The 23,635-nt window shown below is 39.7% G+C and overlaps 3 protein-coding genes and 2 long non-coding RNA genes across 6 annotated transcripts; all 5 read right to left on the reverse strand.

The window, feature by feature from the left end:
- Window positions 1–3,494: 3,494 nt before the first annotated feature.
- Window positions 3,495–4,887, reverse strand: LOC135943132 (uncharacterized). Its single transcript, XM_065489553.1, has 7 exons — window positions 4,836–4,887; window positions 4,485–4,781; window positions 4,362–4,432; window positions 4,270–4,305; window positions 4,091–4,208; window positions 3,929–4,038; window positions 3,495–3,521 (listed from the first exon to the last, which is right to left on the reverse strand). Exons 1-7 carry the CDS (start codon window positions 4,885–4,887, stop codon window positions 3,495–3,497), a joined length of 711 nt encoding a protein of 236 aa, XP_065345625.1.
- A 753-nt stretch (window positions 4,888–5,640) lies between these two features.
- Window positions 5,641–6,241, reverse strand: LOC135938016 (uncharacterized). Its single transcript, XR_010574589.1, has 3 exons — window positions 5,918–6,241; window positions 5,794–5,858; window positions 5,641–5,740 (listed from the first exon to the last, which is right to left on the reverse strand). It is a non-coding gene; the product is annotated as an uncharacterized LOC135938016 (long non-coding RNA).
- Window positions 6,242–13,252: 7,011 nt separating this feature from the next.
- On the reverse strand, window positions 13,253–13,709 carry LOC135935744 (uncharacterized). The gene is made up of 4 exons (XR_010574246.1): window positions 13,677–13,709; window positions 13,560–13,624; window positions 13,410–13,509; window positions 13,253–13,358 (listed from the first exon to the last, which is right to left on the reverse strand). It is a non-coding gene; the product is annotated as an uncharacterized LOC135935744 (long non-coding RNA).
- A 3,006-nt stretch (window positions 13,710–16,715) lies between these two features.
- Window positions 16,716–21,405, reverse strand: MFS16 (major facilitator superfamily transporter 16). Of its 2 annotated transcripts, XM_065488670.1 has the most exons (12): window positions 21,206–21,405; window positions 20,961–21,139; window positions 20,828–20,906; window positions 20,556–20,773; window positions 20,297–20,505; window positions 18,973–19,035; window positions 18,771–18,872; window positions 18,642–18,716; window positions 18,493–18,583; window positions 18,293–18,441; window positions 17,940–18,239; window positions 16,716–17,135 (listed from the first exon to the last, which is right to left on the reverse strand). In XM_065488670.1, exons 1-12 carry the CDS (start codon window positions 21,304–21,306, stop codon window positions 17,040–17,042), a joined length of 1,662 nt encoding a protein of 553 aa, XP_065344742.1. In that variant the 5' UTR covers window positions 21,307–21,405; the 3' UTR covers window positions 16,716–17,039. The 2 variants fall into 2 exon arrangements, with proteins under 2 accessions (XP_065344742.1, XP_065344751.1); XM_065488679.1 differs by lacking the exon at window positions 18,973–19,035 and having other exon boundaries at window positions 21,206–21,403.
- Window positions 21,406–22,267: 862 nt separating this feature from the next.
- On the reverse strand, window positions 22,268–23,366 carry LOC135942053 (uncharacterized). The gene is made up of 5 exons (XM_065487958.1): window positions 23,138–23,366; window positions 22,950–23,085; window positions 22,752–22,901; window positions 22,510–22,701; window positions 22,268–22,451 (listed from the first exon to the last, which is right to left on the reverse strand). The coding sequence occupies exons 1-5, from the start codon at window positions 23,236–23,238 to the stop codon at window positions 22,287–22,289; spliced, it is 744 nt and encodes a 247-aa protein (XP_065344030.1). The 5' UTR covers window positions 23,239–23,366; the 3' UTR covers window positions 22,268–22,286.
- Window positions 23,367–23,635: the final 269 nt, after the last annotated feature.

A 23,635-nucleotide genomic window follows, 5' to 3' on the forward strand; every position in this document is an offset into this window, starting at 1 on the left:
AACCACGATGATCGATAAAAGGATAATTGAACAGATGGAAGTCATAATTCCTGAAGAGAAGTCTGCACTTCTACCTACATGCTTGCACACGAGCAGAATAATTAGCTAAAGTTTTGCGTGGCGCTCTGCTGCTGTTTTCGTGCTCTGAATTCTGAGTGAATATCCTGTTCAGCGAGTTTGCACTTCCGGCACATGACGTGCTCTGAGCATTATTTTCAAATGGGAAAGCATTATTCTGCCGTTCTGCGCTCACAAATGAAGGCAGAAATTTTGAAAACTCCATCATGAGATAGCTAAAAATTATCAGCTGCGGGGCTGTATAAAATGAAAACTAACACGTTTCTATGTTAAGCAGATTGGGAACCTAAAGAAATGGTAATTATTACGTTAATTGTTGATTATTTTTTGTACTTCTGCAATAATTAGAACCCGACAATTGGAGGTTAAAGAGCCAAAAATTCGAAAATATTTTTTATTAGTCATTTTTGCACCACTAGACATCTGAGCCGCCCGCATTTTGATCGGCGGCTGGCTTTCCGGCTCCGAGCCGTCAATTTAGACATCGGCGGCTGGCTGGCAAAATTTCATCGGCTCGGCTGGCGGCTGGCTTGCAGCCGGCTCATGTGCTTTTTAAGACTGCATAACTCGAAAATCGCAACTAACAACTTACGCGTAACACGCTGTAAACTGCAGCGATCGCAAAAATCCGCATTTTTCAGGAAAAAAACAAACTGCATTGCTAAAAAATATTTTAGAGTTTTTTTTATGAAATTTTGCGATTTTTTTCTGAATCACGTGCATTTTTATAGAACTTCAAAAATGCTCATGATGCTGGATGACCAAAAGTAGGGATTTTTAAAAAAAATCGGTGGGTTAATTCCTCTGAAAGACCGAAAATTTTAACACTCAACAGTCATCGTAATTTTCCAAAATTTCTGACTTTTGACACGGAATGTGACCATTTTTGGGTTTTTCGAAAAAATGCAGAAAAACCTAAATCTGGAGGATTTTCCCGCTGGTATTATACGCAAAAAATAGTGGTTAATTTTTGCACATTGCAAAATTGGGGAACCCTGGTAAGCTATACAAGTATGCTATAAAATGGATGACAAAGTAATGTTAAAATTAAGTTTTTTGTATTACATTTTTGTTTTTCCTTTCAAATGGCAATAATTTAAGTTTATATTTTAGGAATGAAGAAGCAATGAAATTTTAAGATGAAAGAAGCGAATTAGGTGGGAAATCGGTATTCATATTGGAAAAACAGGTTGCGAACAGGGTTCGCCAATTTCACAATGCGCAAAAAATCAGCTGGCAACGAACCCACAGCTTTGGGGTCTCCCGCATTTTTCAGATTTTAACCCCTAAAAAGTCATATTTCGCGCCGTAAAAAGCTGAAAATTTGGAAAATTGCGTTGATGGAAAAGTCAAAATGTTCAGACTCTTAGTGAAACCATCAGTGGCTTTTATACTGATTTTGTAAAAATCCCTGTTTTTGGTTATCCATCATGAGAATTTTCCATAAAAATGCATGTGTTATTTAAAAACTGCTCAAAATTGCAGAAAAAACGCTTAAAACAGTTTTTTGTACATTGGGGGTTTTTCCGAAAAAATTGCGGTTTTGCGGAGGAAAAATGCGGTTGCAAGTTACATAAATTTGCAACTCACAACAGCGTTTTTTAAGACAGTTGACTTACTGAGTACGAACTACTTCAGAAAAAATTTCCATGAAACAGAGAACGGCGCAAAGTTTTTTTTTTAACTTTGGAGCACGTGAAATGAAAAAATGGAAAAGATAAAAATTATGGGTGGCTGGCTGGCTGGCGCGGCTCAGCTGGCTGAGCCGATTAAAAAGGTCGGCGGCTGGCGGCTCGAGAAAAGGACCGGCAGAGTCGTGGTGTTTTTTGCATTTATTGCCAAGTCCAAAACTCGGGTTCTAACTCTCAGAATTGCCAAAACTAATCACCATTGGATTTGTCTCAACATCTTTTAAGAAGTTGAAGGGTTTAGGGGGTGCATACATCCTTCCCCTTTCATCCCCATTGCTACAGTTTTGTTAAAAAAACGACCACCGTCCCTGGCGCCGCTCAATGTTGCATATTTAAAGCTGAATGGCCACTTAGGGGTGAGAAGAAATCACCCCTAAACTTTTCAGTTACTCAGAAAAGATTGATATGAGTCCAATGGTGGGTAGTTTTTGAAATTCTGATGCTTGGAACCTGAGATATTATTAAGTTGCAAAATTTCGAAAAACACAAAATAAAAGCAAATTTTTCAATTTTTGAGATTTTTGCTACTCCAAATAATGGGTTATAACTATCAGAATTGCAAAAACTACCCCCCGCTAGACTCTTTTCAACTTTTTCTGAGGCACAGAAGGGTTTTTGACGCGATAATTTATTGTATTTTAATAATTTAGAGCCTTAAAATCCAGACAAACGTAATTAATCTCTGCTCTCGATGTTTTTTTTTTTAAAAAAAAGCCTGTGATTTTAATCGGTCTTTTAGCCAGACAAAAAGAAACATGATTGTCTTACTCAGGCTAAGAATTGTAGAAAGCTCCCCTATAGGAACCAAATTTTAGCAAAATTGTTATTCTTATTGTGAGTGGAAGAAATAATATTATTAGGTGAAACTTCTTGATAATTCTCTTTATTATTTTTTATTCGCAGAACAAGATGGTGGATATTTTCATACGATCGATACAATTATTTAGACACATCAGATAATTGCTTAAATTAACTCACGAACTCGATAGGAGTTTATTGTTAAGAAAAAAGAATTCTATTTTGCTGTTTAATGAACAAAACACACGCAGCAACCGCTCGAAATCAGCAAACAAAACCAATTTTGTAAAACCCGCATAAAACAAAAAATCCTTCTTCTAGTTTAGGGACTCTCGCAGATAAAGCTTTGAGGTACATCAGGGAAGGAACTGACGGAGAAAGTCGATATGTTGTTGCGACTGTACTGAATGATATCCTTATTTGGAACGAATAATTGCCTCAGATGCGCATAGCCCGTCTGTAAAAACTTGGTGTAGAAGTTCGGAATGCACGGTTCAGACCCCACAATAATAGCCGAAGGCACAATTTGGCGGCTTCGGCACCAAACGTCGTGAGTACCGTTGAAATACTCGGTGTCGCCCACGATTGCATTTGCTCCCCCTGCAAAAAAATACAGTCTCAATTTTATGATTTTTAATAATTTGTATTCTCGAAAAAAATGGTTCTTATTATTCTACAATAAATTTTTGTCTGCAGCGAAATTAAAAGGCAGCATTTGCATACCGCCGAGCAAATTGAAAATACGAGTATCGTCAACACTGGACACGGGCTCGAACAGTTTCCATCCAATTGCGCAGCAATATTTGTATGCATCGATAGGATTCTACAATAAACACCGCGAATTTTCAAGAAAATTAAAAAGCATTCCATTTTTTACATAATTTTCTTTAAAATCCCTTTTCCTGAGGTACAACATCTTGTTGCCAGTCACGCTCGCCACAATTCCGGACGGATCTGAAAAGGGGTTATCGTCAAGATAGAGATATCTTAAATTTCGACGCTCTTTAATTACCTTGATTGCTCAAAACTAAATCGGCGATCGCTTGCTAATTTAAAAAATTCGGTTATTTTATTGCAGAGCAAAAAATTTAAATAATAATTCACTTGATGCAAATTAATACTTATTGAATAGGATTTTGAAAAACCTGCATGACTAAAGATATAAGAGAAATTTTTCTTTAAGAAGAATGAAAGAAGTGTAAACAAACACACTGCTGTTTAAATTTTAAAACATACATCTTTGACGCAGGGGATTTCATTAGTGAGCCAACACGATCGGCGATACGGAAGGCACGGGATCGGAGGAGATAGCTAAGTTTTTACTTAAAAAAAATTATGTTAAAAAAATCTGAATATCTTACAACTGTTCCGTTGTCGAAATTATTTTTAACGATTTTTGAGACAATTTCAGGCGCTTGCTCCTGGCCGCATTTGAAAGTTTCGTAAGCGGTCACGCACTCGTCGTCAAACTCTGGAATTTTAAACTAAATTCGTAAATAGTAGAAAAGTTAAATAGAAATAACGTTTTCCGCTGCAGGTGTCGTAGGCGACGAATGCTTTTTCCATTTTCACCGGTTCTTCCTGAGTGAAGATTTCTATTTGCTGCAACGTTGCAATCGCGTTCAAAGCACCCAGATCAAACTTTAATCAAAATAAAGATTAAAAGTTTCATCAGCATTTCCTGGACATAATAATATCATACCATTCCAACTTCAACTCCGACACATTTCAAGAAGCACTAATTTATTCCGTGTTGAAAGTTTTCAAAATTTAGATAAATTATCAAAAAAAAACCTTCAAATTAAGCGAGATTTTCGCAGTTGGAGAGAGAAACTCGCTCACATTCAACAGCATATCGATTTCCTCTGAATTAAAATGAGATAAAATAATCTGATGTATTTAAATTGATTTTAAAACCAATCGAAATATCCCAAATTTCCGCGCATTCGGTCTGCATGGCCCTTTGGAAGGTCGCCTCCTTTCTCACTTCGCAGAGAAAATCTTTTTTCTCGGCGCAGTCGGCGGAGGCGAGCAGCACGGATCCGTTTCTGACTTCGAGGTAAACGCAGTCCAAACCGTCTTTCGGGTGTCCATCCTTCCATTTGAGCTCAGGTTCAATGAAATTCTTGCTTAACGAGCACCATCGAAAGGTGGAAGGACAACCCTTGTCTGTCCCTGAGAGCCAGAAGTCTCCAAATGTTGGAGTTTGAAACTCTTTAATATTAAAACATAAAAATACAAGTGTTTAAATTGACTCTTTTATCGTACTGGACACGATTTTTGAATAGCAACTTGCTTTTCCCGCCGATTCCATGGACATCAGGGTCAAGCCGACCTTGCAGCACCAATCCCAAGCATTTGTCCAGTTTGACTTCAAGTTAAAAGGATAATAAATTACAAAATCTTTTGATTTTTGACGCAAATAAAGTAGTTTACGGGGTTAGTTGTAAAAGTAAGAATGTTCCTGCCACATCCGTCGTACCAGTTGCCGTATTTGAAATAGTCTAGAATTTTTATTACTATAATGCCTAAATTTTAATTTAAAATACCTAAAAGCTCATTTTTAGCAAAGAGCTTCTCCTATATTACATATTTTGATAATTTTAATTAAATCCAACATAAACTAACAAAGAAACAAACATTTCGCTCGCAATCCTTAGTCGGACACGACGCGACGCACGGCTTTTGGGTTGTACTTCTGGGACCCTGATATGCATATTTAATCAGAGTTACAAAATTGACTTGATAATTAATCCACCTTGCACGCGAATATGTATTTATTGGCGCAGTTTCTGTCGGTCATGATGGTGCCTGTGAAATTCAAAACGAAGCGGAAGTGGACGCAGCTCTCGTTGCTGCCCGCGTTGTCCGGCTGTCCCTTTTCCCAAACCAAATCGTCGGCGAGGACAGACGGCCCGCTGGGTTTGCACCAAGAAAACTGATTCGGAGGAGCGCCTTTCCAAGTTCCAGAAGTCCAGTAATTGTAATTCGCTTTCCAGTTTCCTAGAAATTAAAATTTTGTCAAGGAAAATTACACCATTTTGCATCGGCAGCAGACTTGTATTGAAGTCGAGAGAAAATTTATTCAGGCCTTTTTGCTCGGCCAGGTTGTCAATGTTGAGCGTCTCCATTCCTAAAGCGCAGCAACGGAGGTAGTTGGACAGCCAAGACATCTGTCCAAATATGATTTAATGCAGAAATTTTTGGAGTGAATTTGAATAAAAACTGGTTTGTTTCCGAGGAGATAAGTGTAGTTGCCGATCTCGATCCAAATTCCGTAAGAAGTTTTATCTAAAAATGTTAAAATTAAAAATAAAGAAAGCCTCACACGTTTCTGACATTTAATTTACTTATTAAATTTCCAGCCAGGTCAAATAAGGAAACCTTTTAAAAAGAATAAATTGAATCGTTTTCTAAAGAACGGACATACATCTTTATCGCATAATTTCGGGCATTCGACGTTGAACTGGCAGATGAAGGGCAGCGCTTCGTCACATTTTCTCAAAGTCATCCCTCTGGCTGCGGCGGCGGAATTTACGACTGCCAGACAGCTTTCGTTGACGGAAGGGGCTGCGGTGGTCGGAAGGAAATATTTGGGCGCAGAAAGAAGCATTTCCGACACTTTGAACCCCGTTGAACACCAGCCGAAACTCCCATCACAGCTCGGATTTCCCTTTGAACCACTCGTCCAAAATGTCCCGGCTGGAATTTTAAACCAAAACTTCTTTTTCTGCGATAAAAGATGCTCCAAAACCTTGCAAACTGCCGAGACATGTCAGTTCCTCGACGGAAGGGACGGTCAAAAGGGACATGTCCATCGCTTTGCACCGAAGTCCCGCTTCATTTCTCGTCACCTTTGATAAAAAAATTAAATAAATAGTTCCAGCAGTATCAAGAAATTTCTACTTTAGCTGTTGAAACGTAATATTGCCTGTTGCCACACTTTGCAGATTTTAGAATTGAGCCATCCGCTAAAATACAATTTGTATATTTTTCTGTTAAATGATACAATTTTGATTTTACTAGGAGATGGTTTTGAAGTTGGATTAGCCTAAACAGAAAATCTTGAATTCAGCCCGATATAAATTAATATTTTCGGTTACCAATAAGAAGTCGTCAAATTCTTTGCACGGCAATAAACATGGAATAGGCTAAAATATTTGTATACAGTTACTGCCTCAATTTAAGTATTAAGCAAATTTACTGTGGTTGTTGTACTTGTTGAAGTTGTGGTTGTTTTAATTGTTGTCGTCGTGATGGTTGAAGACGTTGCAGCAAGATTTAATGCCAAAGTAGTTGTTCCAATTGGCGGCTCACTTGGTAAAGTTATTGAAACTGGCAGATTGTTAGGCGAAGAAGTGAATAAAGTTGACGTTATTCCTGATGGTAAATTTAAAGGTGTTGTTGTGCTCGATTGAATTGCTGGTGTTGGTCCTGGTGTACTGGCTATTTCTCCTGATAATGAGGATGGAGACGTTGGCAATAAAGAATTGCCCGCGGATCCTGCCGTAGGCGGGTCGGCATTGGCGCCTCCAGTGGAGGATAAAACAGTTACTGCCGCCGTTGACTTTTCTTCGCCGCTCGGAATTATATCTTGATTAGTGACGTCAGCAGGTGCATCAGTCATCCCTTTAGAATTGCTACTCAATTCGTTTTCTTCAGAATTCCCGTTCGAATCTTTAGAATTTTGAGCTGTGTTTCCAACATTTTAATCAAATATTATTAAATTTTCATTGCTACTCACTCGTTTCACTGTTTTCTGCCGCATTTTTCTCGTTTGCGTCAGTAGAACTTCCTGTCGCAATGGCCGCTTTTCCCAGAATCGTGGTTGTCAGCACATCGTCATCATTCGAAGAGAGCGTAGATGGGGAATAATTAGAAGTGTTTTTGAAATTTGTCCCGTTTTTGGCTTTGCCCATGCATTTCTTGAAGCCGCAACACTTGATAATATTTTGTCTTCGAAGTGTCTTCGCCGGCAGATATATTTTAACAGGACCTTTTAAACAATTTCATTAAATAATTAAATTATGGGGCATTAAAAACAATTGTATATTTAAATTTTCCATTAATCTTTAGACCGAAACGTGTGTTTTGTCTTACAATCCTGCGGTCACAAAACAAAACATGTTTACCTGCATTGCCGCTGATTCGCACTGTCTTAATTTTGATGTTCTTCAAGCGGATATAAATTAAATTATTATACATAATGCATATATGAAATTTTCTACTTACTTGTTTAGCTTGAGAGATGGTGATTGCAACCACGATGATCGATAAAAGGATAATTGAACAGATGGAAGTCATAATTCCTGAAGATAGGTCTGCACCTCTACCTACATGCTTGCACACGAGCTGAATAAATTGTTAGTTTGGCGTGGCTCTCTGCTGCTGTTCGTGCTCTGAATTCTGAGTGAATATCCTGTTCAGCGAGTTTGCAATTCCGGCATATGACGTGCTCTGAGCATTATTTTCAAATGGGGAACCATCATTCTGCGCTCACAAATTAAGTCAAAATTTTTGAAAACTCCATCATGATAGCTAAAAATTATCAGCTGCGGGGCTGTATAAAATGAAAACTACACGTTTCCATGTTAAGCAGATTGGGAACCTAAAGAAATGGTAATTATTACGTTAATTGTCGATTATTTGGTTATTTTTTGTACTTCTGCTATTATTAGAACTCAAGATTTGGAGGTACAAAAAGCCCAAAATTCGAAAATATTTTATTTAGTCATTTTTGCACCACCGAATCTTGGGTTCTAATCGTCAGAATTTCAAAATGTACCCACAATTGGACTCGTCTAGACTTCCTTTGAGAATATGTAGGGTTTAGGGGGTGCTTACCCCCATCCCCTTTTCATCCCCCTTGCTACAATTATTATAATAAGCGACCAGCATTCATGGTGCCGTTCGAAAAACGCGAAATAAATTCAATTTTTTCACTTGTAAAGATTTTCGGCATCCAAATCTCAGGTTTCAACTATAAGAATTGCAAAAACTACCCGCTGTTAGACTCATTTTAACCTTCTCAGATATAAAGAAGGGGGTTTAATGTGATAATTTACCGTCTTTTAATAATTTGAAGCCTTCAAACTCGAGAGAAGCGTAATTTTATCACCTCACATTTATTTTAATTTATTTTCTTTTAATTAAATTATTGATTTGGCTTCAAATTTAAAATCAAGAGTTAAATGCAGTGGTAGTAGAAGGTATAATATCTTTAGAACAATTAAAGTATTTCAAAACCAATAAACAAATGATTGAACCATTTTTTATTGTTAATCAAATAACATTTTCTGTTTTTTTTCTGCATCGGTTGCTGGAATTTTCTCAGTTTTGCCTGTAAAAACAGTCGAGAGGTGACGCTGCTCAACCTAGGAACGCAATTTTTTCTAAATTTGATCACCGAATAACGTCAAGCAGGTTGCATACCTTGCTGGTTCTGCAGGCGCTTTTCCAGTCGAGTTTTTACACTGCCATTTTTGAGTCATTTTGATTATGTCCTCTGTGTGCTCTCGGTGTTGAGAATGATCTTTTTACAAACGCCCTGCGATTTCGTCTTTAAGCCAACCAAAATGAATTTGATGGTTTTTATTTATTTATTCGTTGATTCGCGTCTATAGGCAAATATATATTATTGAGAAGAATGTATTGCTTAAAAATAGCACGGTTCGTTTTAAATTGATTTTCCCGTGATGAGTCTGTAAGTGTTAAGAGAACGAATTGTTCTGCGTTTTGATTGTTGTTTATTCTTGCCAAAAAGTCGTTCAATTAAATATCAAATATATAAATATTACAGCAAAAGAAACAGCATTCAATGCTAGCAGATGTCTTCAAGAACAATCAGATAAATTTGAGGAATAAATATTTAAAAAGATTTGAATTAAATTCATTTATAAATGTCAGGATATCGCGATGAATTCATTTTTATATTTTCTGCTACTCAGGGCTACGAGAGGGGAAAAGAGAGGGGAGAAAACCGCCTTCGAATCTACCCCTCTTGCACCCTGAATGCAAATATCGATACATTCAGATATCGGCTACAGTAATATTGATCGAAATCTGTTATCCTATACCCTTGGGGGCGGATCACGGCACCGTTTTTTAGCTCGACCTTGAAACACTGTACAATGCTTGCCTTATGACCAGCGTTGCCATTTGTTCTCAAGGTTGCGTTGCCGTGATCCGCCCTTTGGAAAAAAGATAGAATTCAGCAAACAAATAAACGGTCCCACTCCAAAAACGAAGAGAAAAAATAAGTGCAAAACCCAAATAATAAATCCTTTTTATGGTCTAGGGTTCCTGGCAGACAAAGCTGTGAAATGTAGAATATACACTGTTGAAGATGGCAGTCGATATGTTGTTGCGGATGTACTTGATGATATCGCCGCCACTTTCAATGTATGATGGGGTAAGATACCCGCTGCTCGATCCTGGATCAATCACATACAAGGACGAATCGCACATTTCTGCTGGAAGAGATATTTCTTTGGGCACAATTTGGCGGCTTCGGCACCAAATGTCGTGTGTCTGATTGAAGTACTCGGTGTCGCCTATGATTGTCATTGCTGTACCTCCAGATGCTGAAAAGTGTACAGTTTGAATTTCAATATTCAACTTCTTTGAATTTTAAGGTTGGTACTTTCAAGACTTTTATGTTGTATATTCGCAAAGATAAAAATGGAAATAATTAAAACCGAAAAGTATATACCGCCGTTATTATTGTTCATAAGATAGTTTTCATCAACGGTCATAGGCTCGTAGAGTTTCCATCCAATTGCACAGCAATATTTGTATGCAATTATAGGATTCTGCAATTGACATAGCAAACTTTCAACGAATATTTAGTTCAAAAATTATTTATTTTTTACCAATTGTCCTAAATTATCTATTTTTCTGATGTAGAGTCTCTTGCCGAGCCCCGGCGAATTCACCACAACTCCAGAAGCCGTGCCTGCGTTATTACGATTATATTTTGTCAAGAAAGGATATGGAGCAGTATTTTACTTTAAAGTTCGATATTCTTTACCTTGGTCAGCCTGCGAAGCGATGAGGGCATCGTAAGTGGCTTGCTAAATTCAATAATTAAGTAATATTATTGCAGTTGAAACGCTTTTCCTACTTGATGCAAATTAATTTTAAAACAGCGTTTGCTGAACAGTTTTTTGTATTTTCAGACACGTGATATTAATTTCTAAGATTCGAAGGAAAAAAGTGCAAATGTAAAAGACACAGAAGACGATATTATTGAAAAACTGCATTTTTTTCTTATTTAAGATCGAAGGATGCAAAAGTAACAAAAACACTGCTGTTAAATTGAAACATACATCTTTGACGCAGGGAATTTCATTAGTGAGAAAACACGATCGGCGATACGGAAGGCACGGATTCGGAGGAGAAAACTACAATTAATATAATTCAAATGAAATTTCTTTAAATATGTATATCTGTTAGGAGTCCTACGATTGTTCCGTTGTCGAAATTGTTTGAAACGATTTTCGAGACAATATCAGGGGCTTGCTCCTGGCCGCATTTGAAAGTTTCGTAAGCGGTCACGCACTCGTCGTCAAACTCTGGAATTTTATTAGTCATAAGGAGAACAATTTAATAGAAACAACGTTTTCCGCTGCAGGTGTCGTAAGCGACGAATGCCTTTTCCATTTTCACCGGTTCTTCCTGAGAAACGATTTCAATTTGCTGCAACGTTGCAATCGCGTTCAAAGCCCCCAGGTCAAACTTTAATAAAAAAAGATGTGGTTTATATGATTCATCAGTATTTCCTGAACAATAATATCAAACCATTCCAACTTCAACTCCGACACATTTCAAGAAGCACTAATTTATTCCGTGTTGAAAGATTTCAAAGTTTAGATAAATTATCAAAAAAACCTTCAAATTGAGCGAGATTTTCGCAGTTGGAGAGAGAAACTCGCTCACATTCAACAGCATATCGATTTCATCTAATATAAAATGTGATAAACTTATCGAATTTATTTCAAATTAAATATAAAACCGATCGAAATATCCCAAATTTCCGCGCATTCGGTCTGCATGGCCCTTTGGAAGGTCGCCTTCTTTCTCACTTCGCAGAGAAAATCTTTCTTCTCGGCGCAGTTGGCGGAGGCGAGCAGCACGGATCCGTTTCTGACCTCGAGGTAAACGCAGTCCAAACCGTCCATTGGATGTCCATCCTTCCATTTAAGCTCTGGTTCGATGAAATTCTTGCTCAGCGAACACCATCGAAAGGTGGAAGGACAGCCCTGGTCTGTCCCTGAAAGCCAGAAGTCTCCAAATGTGGGGGTTTGAAATCCTTGATTTAAAAATTTAAATATAAAATTGTTTGAATTGATTCTTTTAATCATACTGGACACGATTTTTGAATAGCAACTCGTTTTTCCCGCCGATTCCAACGACATCAGGGTCAAGCCGACCTTGCAGCACCAATCCCAGGCATTTGTCCAGTTCGACTTCAAGTTAAAGAAGAATAAATATTACAAGATCTTTGAAAAGGATTTAAAGTAATTTACGTACGGGGTTAGTTGTAAAAGTTAGAATGTTCCTGCCACAGCCGTCGTACCAGTTGCCGTATTTGAAATAGTCTAGAATTTGTATTACTAATGCTCAAATTTTAATTTAAAATACCTAAAAGCTCATTATTATCACTGAAGAGCTTCACCTATAATACATATTTTGATAATTTTAATAAAAATCCAAGAGAAATAATAAATACTAACATTTCGCGCACAATTCTTTGTTGGACACGAAGCAACGCACGGCTTTGGGGTTGTACTTCTGGGCCCCTGAATTATCATATTCAGTAAGATTTTAAAAATTCAGTCGCAGTAAATACCTTGCACGCGAATATATATTTATTGGCGCAGTTCCTATCGGTCATGATGGTGCCTGTGGAATTCAAAACGAAGCGGAAGTGGACGCAGCTCTCGTTGCTGCCCGCGTTGTCCGGCTGTCCCTTTTCCCAAACCAAATCGCCGGCGAGGACGGAGGGCCCGCTGGGTTTGCACCACGAAAACTGATTCGGAGGAGCGCCTTTCCACGTGCCGGAAGTCCAGTAATTGTAATTCGCTTTCCAGTTTCCTAGAAATAAAAAATTGTCCCAGGAAAAATTGCATCATATTGCATCAGACTTGTAGTAAAGTTTAGAGAAAATTTCTTCAGGCCCATTTGCTCTGCCAAGTTGTCGATGCTGAGCGTCTCCATTCCCAATGCGCAGCAACGGAGGTAGTTGGACAGCCAGGTCATCTGCCCAAATTTTATTTGCGATACAGACATTTTAGGAGTAAATTTAAATAAGAACCGGCTTGTTTCCCAGGAGATAAGTATAGTTGCCGATCTCGATCCAAATTCCGTAAGAAGTTTTATCTAAAATATTAAAATAAAAAATAAAGAAAGCCTCACACGTTTCTGACATTTAATTTACTTATCAAATTTCCAGCCGGGTCAAATAAGGAAACCTTTTAAAAAGGATAAATCAAATCGTTTTTCTAAAGAACGGACATACATCTTTATCGCATAATTTCGGGCAGTCGACGTTGAACTGGCAGATGAAGGGCAGCGCTTCGTCACATTTTCTCAAAGTCATCCCGCTCGCTGCGGCGGCGGAGTTGACGACCGCGAGACAGCTTTCGTCGACGGAAGGAGCTTTGGTGGTCGGCACGAAATAATTGGGCGTTGAAAGAAGGGTTTCCGAGACTTTGAACCCCGTTGAACACCAGCCGAAACTCCCGTCACAGCTTGGATTTCCCTTCGAGCCACTCGTCCAAAATGTCCCGGCTGGATTTAAATTCGAATTTTCTTTTTCAGTAAATAAAAATAATCCGAAACCTTGCAAACTGCTGAGACAGGTCAGCTCCTCGACAGAAGGAACGGTCAGGAGGGACATGTCCATCGCTTTGCACCGCAGTCCTGCTTCATTTCTCGTCACCTTTGGTTCAAACATTGTAAAAATGGTCGCCCCTATCTAGAAATCTCTACTTTAGCTGTTGAAACGTAATATTGCCTGTTGCCACACTTTGCAGATTTTAGAATTGAGCCATCCGCTAAAATGTAAATTATATTTTTTTTTTAATTGATGAAATTGTTATATATTACTAGGAGAAGGTTTTGACGTTGGATTAGCCTATACAGAAAATCTTGCATTCATCCCGATATAAATTAATATTCTCGGTTACCAATAAGAAGTCGTCAAAATCTTTGCACGGCAATGAACATGGCATAGGCTAAAATATTTTTATGCATTTAATGCCTCAATTTAAGTATTAAGCAAAGATACTGTGGTTGTCGTAGTTGTTGTCGTCGTGGTTGTTTTAATTGTTGTTGTCGTGATGGTTGAAGACGTTGGAGCAGGATTTACTGACAATTTAGTCGTTCCACCTGGCGGCACACTTGGCAAAGTTATTGAAACTGGCAGATTGCTAGGTGAAGAAGTCAACAAAGTTGAAGTTATTCCTGAAGGTAAATTTAAAGATATTTTTGTTGTGCTGGATGGAATTGCTGGTGTTGGTCCTGGCGTATTTGCTATTCCTCCTGATGAAGGGGACATTGGCAAAGAATTGCCCGCGGATCCTGCTGTTGGGTCGACATTGTTGTTGCCACCAGTTGAGGATGAATCAGTTTGTACCGCCCTCGACGTTTCAACACCGCCTGGATTATTTCCTTGATTGGTGACGTCACTCATTAATATTGTGACGTCAGTAGGCGCATTAATTGTCCCTTTAAAAGTGCTGCTGACTGCATTTTCTTCAGATTTCCCGCTCGAATCTTGATAATCTTGAGCTGTTTCCCACGCGTTAATCATTTTAATAAAATATTCGGTTTCATTTACTCGTTTCACTGTTCGCTGCTGCATTTTCGCCGTCGGCATTGGCAGAACTTCCTGTCGCAATGGCCGCATTTTCCAGAATCGTGGTCGCCAGCATATCGTCATCGTTCCCGCGATTCGTAGATGGGTAAAATTTATTGCTGATGGGCGTGGTCTCATACTTTTTGTATTCATTCGTCCCGTTTTTTGCTTTTCCCATGCATTTCTTGAAGCCGCAACACTTGACAATATTTTGCCTTCGAAGAGTCTTGGCCGGCAAATATATTTTCACGCGACCTTTTAAACATTCAAATATAAATTAAGGTCTGAGAAAATTAAAGATGAATTTTATTTAACACAGAATCGTGAATTTAAATGAGAGTAACATGAAAATTACCAGCATTGCCGCTGATTCGCACTGCCTTAATTTTCTTGTTCTTCACACGGATATAAATTTAATTATTATATATAATATAAAAAATAGTAATTTTAATCTTAACTTACTTGTTTGGCTTGCGAGATGGTGATTGCAACCAAGACGATCGATAAAAGGATAATTGAACAGATGGAAGTCATATTAATCCTAAAAAGAAGCTGAACGGCTGGATTTCATCCACATCACTGCTTGCACACGAGCTGAATAAAAGCTCGATTGGAGCTGGCAGCTCTCGCATCAGCTATCTATCCATCTGTTTTGTTTTGTGCTCTGGATCTTGTTCGCCGAATTTTATGACGCATTTCCTGCATCGACTAATTTCCAAATGATGCGCGTTTCTCATTTTCATTTCATTAATTTCGAAATCATTCACATCACGATAGAAAATTTTCAGCCAATGATGGCCGACGAATTAATAAAATGTTTTTGTGTTTGGTGTACATACTGAAAATTCTAAAGAAATTAAAAATTTTCACTCTGTTTTCTAAATTTCCAAAGGGATGGATTTAAAACGAGACATTTTGAGCTCGCCGCTTGCGGTTAGCATGGAAACTTTGGAGCCGATTTCCTAAGAATTTTCAATGGCAACCAGACAAAATTTTTAGATTTTTCCCAATTAGACGAATATGAAAGGGATAGATAAAATTCCAATCAGTTGGTGACAGACAGAGCTATCCCGTGTGGAATTCAGAGCGAAAAGAGGAAGTGGGCGCAGCTCTCATTTCCACCTTTGTTATCGAGCTTTCCCGCTGGTACCCCTTTTCCATTTGTATCGGTGGTCCCCAGCAGTCGAAATCATTCGCCTTCGGTTTGTCTTAAAGGATTTACTTAAAAAGACCATCGTTGACAAAGTTTCTGAGCACACCAATCGATTCCTGAGGGTCGAATTAGGTAAAGTGCATGTTTTTTCCGTTAAAAAAGTGCAGCGCGATGTGCGAACTTTTTTCCCGCCAAAACAAAATAAATGCAAGAAGGGTGCATGCGTCAGAGCTGGCTGGATCTGCCAAAGAAGTCTCTCTGTAAGTGCTCAAACCAGTTCAGACGCATGCGCACATCTCGAATTCATATTGTTTTGGCGGGAAAAAAGTTCGCACGTCGCGCTGCACTTCTTGGTCGGAAAAAATATCCACTTTACCTAATTCAACCCTCAGGAATCGATTGGTGGGCTCAGAAATTTCGTCAAAGACTGTTGTTTTAATTTTGTTTTCTATTTCATTATATTTGGAGCCAATTATACCCATTTTTCAGATCTTTGTAGGTTTCCTAACCAGCCCGTTGGCTCGCATTGTTAAGGCACTCTCAGGAGTGTCAAAGCAATGTGAGGTATTTGAGCAGTTCGGAGATCTAATACTGGCTACCCAATCCGTCAGAGATGGCAAAAAGTGGTTAGTTTAGTGACTCGAATTGCTCAAATTGCTCGACGGGCTGGGAGGCGCACCGGCGCCGACTCGCTACTTGCTGGTTTGCACCTTTCCAGCATGCGTGATTTGGCTTCACGGGACAAATGTCTAGCGTTTCAATGCAGTCCTCGGTGCAGAGGCAAGTGGCCCTTCAGTGGGCTGGGTCCCTGTGCGGCCTGGTGCGCCCATGTTATCCGTTCGCGGTGTTATTGGGACCCGGGTTTCAGCATTCGTGCTAGTGCAGTGCGCGCCCTTCCCGGTCCTCGGACGGACAAGGATAAAAAAAAAAAAAAAAAAAAAAAAAAAAACAAGGAAATAACTTCGACGACTGCTGCAATTCGTGCAGTATTTCCTGATTTAAACGAAAACTGGCTCCGAAATTCAATTGGTTAAAATTAAATCTCATAAGGATTTCGTTTTTCAAGGCTCAATATGAACTACTTTACAGATGAATGGGTGCCAGGTTAATATAAAAATCATTTTGAATAATATATAATTTATTTTCGTTTGAATTTTCTTACAATTAATAAATATTCGTATTCACATCCATGCATGTTCGTCTCGATGAATCTATTACATAATTATATTGCATTAAAATATCAGTTAAAAGCGATACACATTGACCAGAAGAGCACAGTTAAAATTTCATTTCCACGTTTAGCGAATGAATCAAAATTTGCCGAACACAAATCGTTGCAAAGAAGCACGAAATCGGCTGCACAAGACACGATCGAGAGTCAATCAATTATTTGATAAAATAAGGCGATACAAAAGCCACTGGAATATTTGAACAAATTTCTTTTTCAAGCCAGTTCTTGTCAAGAAGTCCAGTCGCTGCCCGAGTGCGCACGTTGCAGTGCCGCTCGCGTTCGCAGCCAGTTTCGAATCTCCATGTGCACCAAGCGCGCCAACAACTGCAAATTTTCAAATTTCAGCATTATTCTCCGCGAATTGGATGGGATATTATGGCGATGAATTTTTAGGTGAGTGTCTATGGTGAATTATCAGGTTTAGAGCTCGGGAAAGGGGGCGTTCCCTAATTTTCTGTATAAAAAATCCCCGAAAATCATGACTGGGTTGATATATCACCTTGAATTTTTCACTGCCTAACGTAGTTTTACATCCTGAACAACTTTTCTATTTGCGAAAAATCCGCAGATCGAAGGTCAAGGTCACTTTTTGCGACCTTTTTGCGAAAATCCAAAATTAAGGGATGATAGCACCCTCCGATTTTTTCGGGGTTCATGGCTGAAATGTAGCCCGTGAAATCCTGAACAAGCACACCAAGTTTCAAAGGTGTAACCGCAATAGTTTTGTGGCAAATCGAATTTGAAAGTTAAAAAACCTGCTCGATCACGCATGCGCAGTTCGTTAAGTGTATTTATTCATATTTTATTTATTTAAACACATCAAGAGGGCCTAGGGTGGACCTAGAAAGGTCAAAATCGACATTCAGGGTCAGTACCTGACGTGACCCTGATGTAAAAATATCGAAAATTTCCAATTTAATTGATTTTGATGTCTTTTCTTAGGTTTTCGCCGCTGTACAGCTCGAATAAAATGCCAAAACTGCGGAAATACAATCCTGAAACCGGTCTTTGAAATAATTGACAGCCAAAAAAAATTGAAAATCTTCAATTTATGAAAAGATCCTTCAGTTTTTTTTTACCTTATTCTTATTTAAAGCAATAAATAAAATAAGAAATAATCAGACTCACGATTAGCGCGAGGACGTCGGAGATCATGAGCATGTAGAAGACATTCTTCCACCCCGTGGAGGAAATGAGGCCGGCCAACAGCGGGCCGACAGCGGCGCCGATGGAGCCGGTGCCGTCGATGATGGCGGTGACGGTGGCCAGCGCCTTGCTGCTGCCCTCGAGCGAGGGGTGCGTGCCCAGCTGCGCTGACACGGCCGTCGTGATCAGCGCGTACGGCCCGTTCACCAACGCCCCGGTCACGATCAGCAATGGCACCACCACGTTCAGGCCCAGGGTGCCCCACAACTCGTACGCAAAGAGCTGAAAGAATTAAATGTGAGTCATTTGTCGTTAAAAAAAAACCGAACGCTCACCGATGGCACAGCTAAAATAAGCATCACAGCGCAAGTGGTAGCACTCATCCCCGTGGAGTCGCTGATGGCCCCTGCCGCGATGCCACCGACGATGCCGCCGATGTCGAAGATTGAGGAAATGTCGGCACTCATTTCGGCTCCTGCCCCGGCTGGAATTTAATTTTTAATTCGTCACTGACTGAAATTAAATATTTAATTACAGGCGCTGTGGATGTAGAGGGGCAGCCAGTAGAGGAATGTGTAGCTCACGAGCTTGGCGAAGAAAAGACTTAGGCTGAACTCGACCACGCCCTGAAAACAGCAAAATAATTAGAAAATTCGTGAAAAATGTCAAATTATATCTACTTACAGGAATGCACAGCGCTTGGTAAAAGGTAATTGCTTTCGGTCCAGAAAGAAGGGCTTCGTCTTCTGCCGCATTGCTCTGAAAATTTTTGTTTCGTTAAAAATAAGAAATTAAAATAAATAAAAATCTCACATCAGCATCAGGATGGTGATCCACGTCACTGTCGGACGAGATTTCTTCCGAACTGACGTTGGTTGGATTGACAATTCTCCTGTACGGCTGCTGCTGGATTGTCTGTTTGGCAATAAAACGACAGAAATTATACAGAAATAAATAAAATTACGGATAAGCGCTGATGAAAAAATGAGGCGAGGAAAAATTGAAATGTCATTACTGGGGAGGTGACGCTAGCAGCATGCATAGAATTGGGCAAAAGGAGGCGGTACCGAGCGTTGACCTGCAATCAGCAACAATCATCGGCTTCACGCATGCAAATGAGGACAAGATTCAAATAATGCTCTAAAACTACAAGGAACTACTTGGTCCATAAATTAATTAAACAAGTGGCTTCCTCAGGTCACGTGACCTGGGGAAGGTCGGCAACAGGAAAAGGTAAAAAATCATCGGCAAAAGTGCTTGAAAGTACAGGAAATGCATTAAAAAACAGTCTTGGAGCGGATCTCAGGTCGGGGTACCCTGAAAAAGGTCGCTAAGGTACCCCAGGTCACAGCCCTTCCTGAGGCCTGTCCGACGAGGGGTCGTGGTCGATGATCGGACAAACAGCCGAATTTTTACAAAAATAATAATTTTCACCCGTGTGCGTCGCAAAGCCGAGAAAACGGATAAAAATTAATTTTAATTTTTCTATGAGCGCGAAAAATCTGAAAATTGGTTTCCAGACTGTTGGTGGTCCTGCGCGTGCGATGAAGTCAGTAAAACTCTTTAAATGTGATCTATTTGAAAAAAAATGGCAAATATTTGTTTTCCCATGTTAACCATATGGAAAAAGCATTTTTTGAACTTAAAAATCCATCTATTCATAGTATTTGTATCGGATCGGCTCGTATTTGGTCTTAAAATGATCCCTGATAAATTTAGCATCGACTGAGCAGTTACTTTATTGATTCATTGCCCTGGACCGCAGATACGACCGGCAAAATTCTATAAAATTTCGACTTTTTTGTAAATTTGGCAGAAAAAAATTCGTAAAAATTCGACTAATGGTCCCATCCTGAAAAACCACACACGGGCGGACGCGCCTCGTTGTGGGGCATCGATTGGTACCCGAAACAGCGCCATCTGACCCATAGGGCCCCGCCTGGGCCTCGAAAATCTAAGTCGGCAAGCGTCACCAATCGTGTTTTTTCAGATTTTAAAAATTAATAACTCGGCTTCTATTGGTCGTATCGTAAAAAACCAAAAATAATCCGACTCGCCGTGAAAATCTGCTTATTTTAGGCCCAATTGCTGCTGCCGCCAAATTCTACGCGATTTTTAAGTAATTTTTTTATTCGCCGGATTTAAAATTCTGGCTAGGAAGAGTTTGAGAAACTAAATAATAAAAATTGATGCTCATTTCCGACATTTTATGACCAAAACAATTGTCAGTTTTAATATAAAACGGAAAAATCTACTCATGCAAAATTAGCCGGTGAAGAAATTGATGAACAATTAAAAACCCAGCAAAATGCTCCGATGTGTTAACAAAAAATTCGAACCCTGCTGCCTGGTCGCTCTGGCGGAGGGCATCCAACCTCTGCAGGCTCTGCGGGGAGGAAGAGGAACATGAGGAAGCCAGAACCGGCCACAATGAGGGCCGGCACGAAAAACGAGAGCGCCCAGTCCGTGTCGACGAAGGCCCCGGCCACCACGGAGCCGAGAATGTTGCCCACGGACGTGTGAGAGTTCCAAATTCCGAAAATCAAGCCTAAACGCAAATGTTAGCATCAATTTGTCACGGGAATAGATTTAAAAAACCTCTTTTTCCCTCTCCGAACCAGTTTCCGATGACGGTGACGACGCCAGGCCATCCGGTGGTTTGAAAGATGCCTCCCAAAACCTGCACTGCGATCAAATAGGTCATGTTGTGAATGTTGTAGGAGTAGGCTACACCAAAAAGGTAGCAAAATATGCCCGAGAAGATCATTCCGAGCGACAGGAAGTAGCGCAAGTTCACCCTCTCCGCCACGAAGCCGCTGCAAAACGATTTAAATTAATAAATTACATTCTTTTCTCCAAATTTTAATCACCTGACAAACATTGCTGCGGCGTAGGCAAACAGGAAGGCGGAGTCCAGCGTGCCCAAGAGGGCGGACGCGTTTTGCCCGTCTGAAAATTTTATTTTTAATTTAATTTTACAAAAATTTAAAAAAATAATTATACCGAAGGGAGCCCAATCGCACCAGTTGTTCCTGTTGGTGGCGTTGATGACGACCCATGGCGGAGGCTCCAAGCCGGTGCAGTTTTGGTTCAAGACGGCCTTCACCACGCTGATGGGTTTGCGCGACAGGTGGTAGGACATGTACGCCACGTACGTCAGCAGCAGCACGAAAAATCGGTACCTGAAGACGGTTAAAAATTACAATTAATTTCCCTTCAATATCAGACCATCAAATCCCTTTTATTACCAGAGTGTCTTGTTTATTCGGAGAGACGGGCAGCACTTCCTGGAAAGGCACTGGAACGCCCGAATTCCGTACGGAGTGTCCATAACGGCGGGAGGACTCATTTTTCCCTGCTGTCCAGGCAATCACAAGGCTGGCTCTACTCTACATGTGCCTTCAAGGGAGAAAACAACCTGCAGGCGAGCTCAAGGCGACTTCGCGGCCAGCCTGAATTCCCTGAAACGAAGACGATTATTACGCTTAAACGGCGTGTTTACAGTTTACGGCCAGTGCGTAGTGTCTGCTGATGGACACGCGCATTAAATTCGTGAAAATGCGTTCGAAAAACTTACACAAGACGACAGGCAGGGCAGCAGTAGATGAAATAAGAAAATAAATAATCACAATCAGCTGCTCCTGAGTCAGCAACAGCAGCTCGACGCTGATTGGCTCTCACGGCTGGTCTCGAATTTCATTGGCTGGCGGGGGAATCCGCTCCTTCTTGGCGCGTTGGGAAATTCTTTGTTGTTTTCTTTGAATTTGGTTAATTACTTAGCGACCTAAAACCTAAATGGAATGGAAATTCAATAATAATTCTAGTTGTATTTTATGGTGTGACGTCTAAAATTCCCACCGCCATTAAAACGAGGATAAAGAAATATTGGAAGTCACAGAAACAGCAGCTCGACGCTGATTGGCTCTCAGCGTTTCATCGCAGCTGATCTCGAATTTCATTGGCTGCGCGGTAAATTCGCACGTTCCTTTTGGCGCGTTGGGAAATTCTTTGAAATTAGTTAATTACTTGATAATCCATAGCGACCTAAAGTGAATGGAAATTCCGGAAATTCAATAATTCTAGTTATAATCAAAGTTCATGACGTCTTAAATTCCCGCTGGTATTAAAATATGGTTATTTGAAATTCATTTAACTCTCAAAAATGGAAAATTAAGGATTTATTTCGTTAAATGTCAAAATATTCAGTTAAAAAATTAAATTAAAATTAAAAATTCATTCATTCAAATAATTAAAAACATATTTTCTTATTCAGTGGTTAATAATTATTCCGAAAATTAAATTAAATTGGCTTCCATTCAAACTCATTATTTATTTCTGCAAAATTTTCAAAATCTCATCAAATTTCTTATCAATCTTTTCCTCAAGGTGCGCGAATTTCGCGTCAATATATTGAGTAATTTTCTCCTCGACTTGCATCAAGTACATTTTGTCAGCGTTCAGAGTTGCTTCACCTCCAGGACAGTAGACGTTACTCTGAAAAATAATTATTTCATCACAGCTGCGCTCTAACAAAACAACTTTAAAATTTTACCTGGAAGCTCGGTTGGCTCATGACAATTTCTTTGAAACTCTCGGCGTTTTTCGTCAGAGGCACTTTGGAGTCAAGTAAAATATTTTCCACTCTCTCAGCCATGGAGACGCTTTCGTTGAGCACCGAACAAGGCTCGACGACGATTCCCATTCCTAAAATCCACATCTCATTGCGCCTTGCTGCCCCTGCAAACTGTTATAAACGGATTTACAAATATTTTAATCCAAAAATTCCACAATTACTCTAATGGAGCATTTTCTTGTTGACGTTTTCGGCGCTAGTTTCGCTCTGTAAACCTGCATTTCGTCTTCGTCGTCGCAATCGTCAGTGTTGACTGCATTTGTGGTGCTTTCGTACTCGCCGAGCCGGCCGAACAGCTCCAGCACCTTCGCCTGAATCACAAAAATTAATAAGAATATTTTAATTCATTATTCTACCACCTCTGAGACTATCCAAACGCTTTTGATGCTAATTTTCGGATCAGTGAGCTCGACAGACACTTCAAGCTGATCGGCTTCGTCCTGCCGAGACAAGGCAATGCACGAGTCGAGAGTCACGATTTCATCTATGTCAACACTGAGAGGAATAATTACAGGATTTTAATTTAATAATATGCCAGAAAAATTACATCTTTGACGAATCTATGAGAGTGACAGCGTTTTTAATCTTCTTCTCATTAGTGATCCTCCAGTTGCAGGAAATTTTGAGCGAATTCGAATGCTCTGCCATGACGTGGAAGGGCAGAATTTTGATTTTACAGGGAATTTACACCTTCTCGTTTGCATACGCGTGCAATCGCACTCTTTGTTTGTGTCTACCGGCCAGCGACGCTGATGTTGACAGGCTGTATCTCAGCTGATTCAGGCTGCGCACTGCAGAAGAGGGGCGTGGCCTTTGAAAAAGAAAATAAATAAAATTCTTTGTATTTCAGTGTTGACAAATGGCTGAACTGTTTCGAGCTTATTTGTTTTGGAATTTAAAAATAATTCAGTGTTTTTTGTTTGTTGGAATGTCCAGTAAAGTGTTTTTAATTCGATGAAATGACAAGCAGTGAAAAACATCATGATAGCCTCCCTCTAAGGATGGTAGGAAAAGGAGTTAAAATTAACTGTTCAAAAATGATGGC

This window comes from Cloeon dipterum, chromosome 1 (genome assembly GCF_949628265.1).
Source record: "Cloeon dipterum chromosome 1, ieCloDipt1.1, whole genome shotgun sequence".
Classification (NCBI taxonomy): Eukaryota; Metazoa; Arthropoda; class Insecta; order Ephemeroptera; family Baetidae; genus Cloeon; species Cloeon dipterum.

Coding starts and splice junctions, on each gene's coding strand:
- MFS16 (XM_065488670.1), bottom strand. CDS start 21,306: ATGAGTCCTCCCGCCGTTATGGACACTCCGTACGGAATTCGGGCGTTC. Junction 21,140..21,205: donor CGAATAAACAAGACACTCTG/GTAATAAAAGGG, acceptor AACCGTCTTCAG/GTACCGATTTTTCGTGCTGC. Junction 17,136..17,939: donor CCGACGTCCTCGCGCTAATC/GTGAGTCTGATT, acceptor GAAAATTTGCAG/TTGTTGGCGCGCTTGGTGCA.
- LOC135942053 (XM_065487958.1), bottom strand. CDS start 23,238: ATGGCAGAGCATTCGAATTCGCTCAAAATTTCCTGCAACTGGAGGATC. Junction 22,902..22,949: donor GCGTTTGGATAGTCTCAGAG/GTGGTAGAATAA, acceptor TTTGTGATTCAG/GCGAAGGTGCTGGAGCTGTT. Junction 22,452..22,509: donor TGAGCCAACCGAGCTTCCAG/GTAAAATTTTAA, acceptor ATTATTTTTCAG/AGTAACGTCTACTGTCCTGG.
- LOC135943132 (XM_065489553.1), bottom strand. CDS start 4,887: ATGTCCATGGAATCGGCGGGAAAAGCAAGTTGCTATTCAAAAATCGTG. Junction 4,782..4,835: donor CTATTCAAAAATCGTGTCCA/GTACGATAAAAG, acceptor TTAATATTAAAG/AGTTTCAAACTCCAACATTT. Junction 3,522..3,928: donor ATTTCGACAACGGAACAGTT/GTAAGATATTCA, acceptor ACCCCTTTTCAG/ATCCGTCCGGAATTGTGGCG.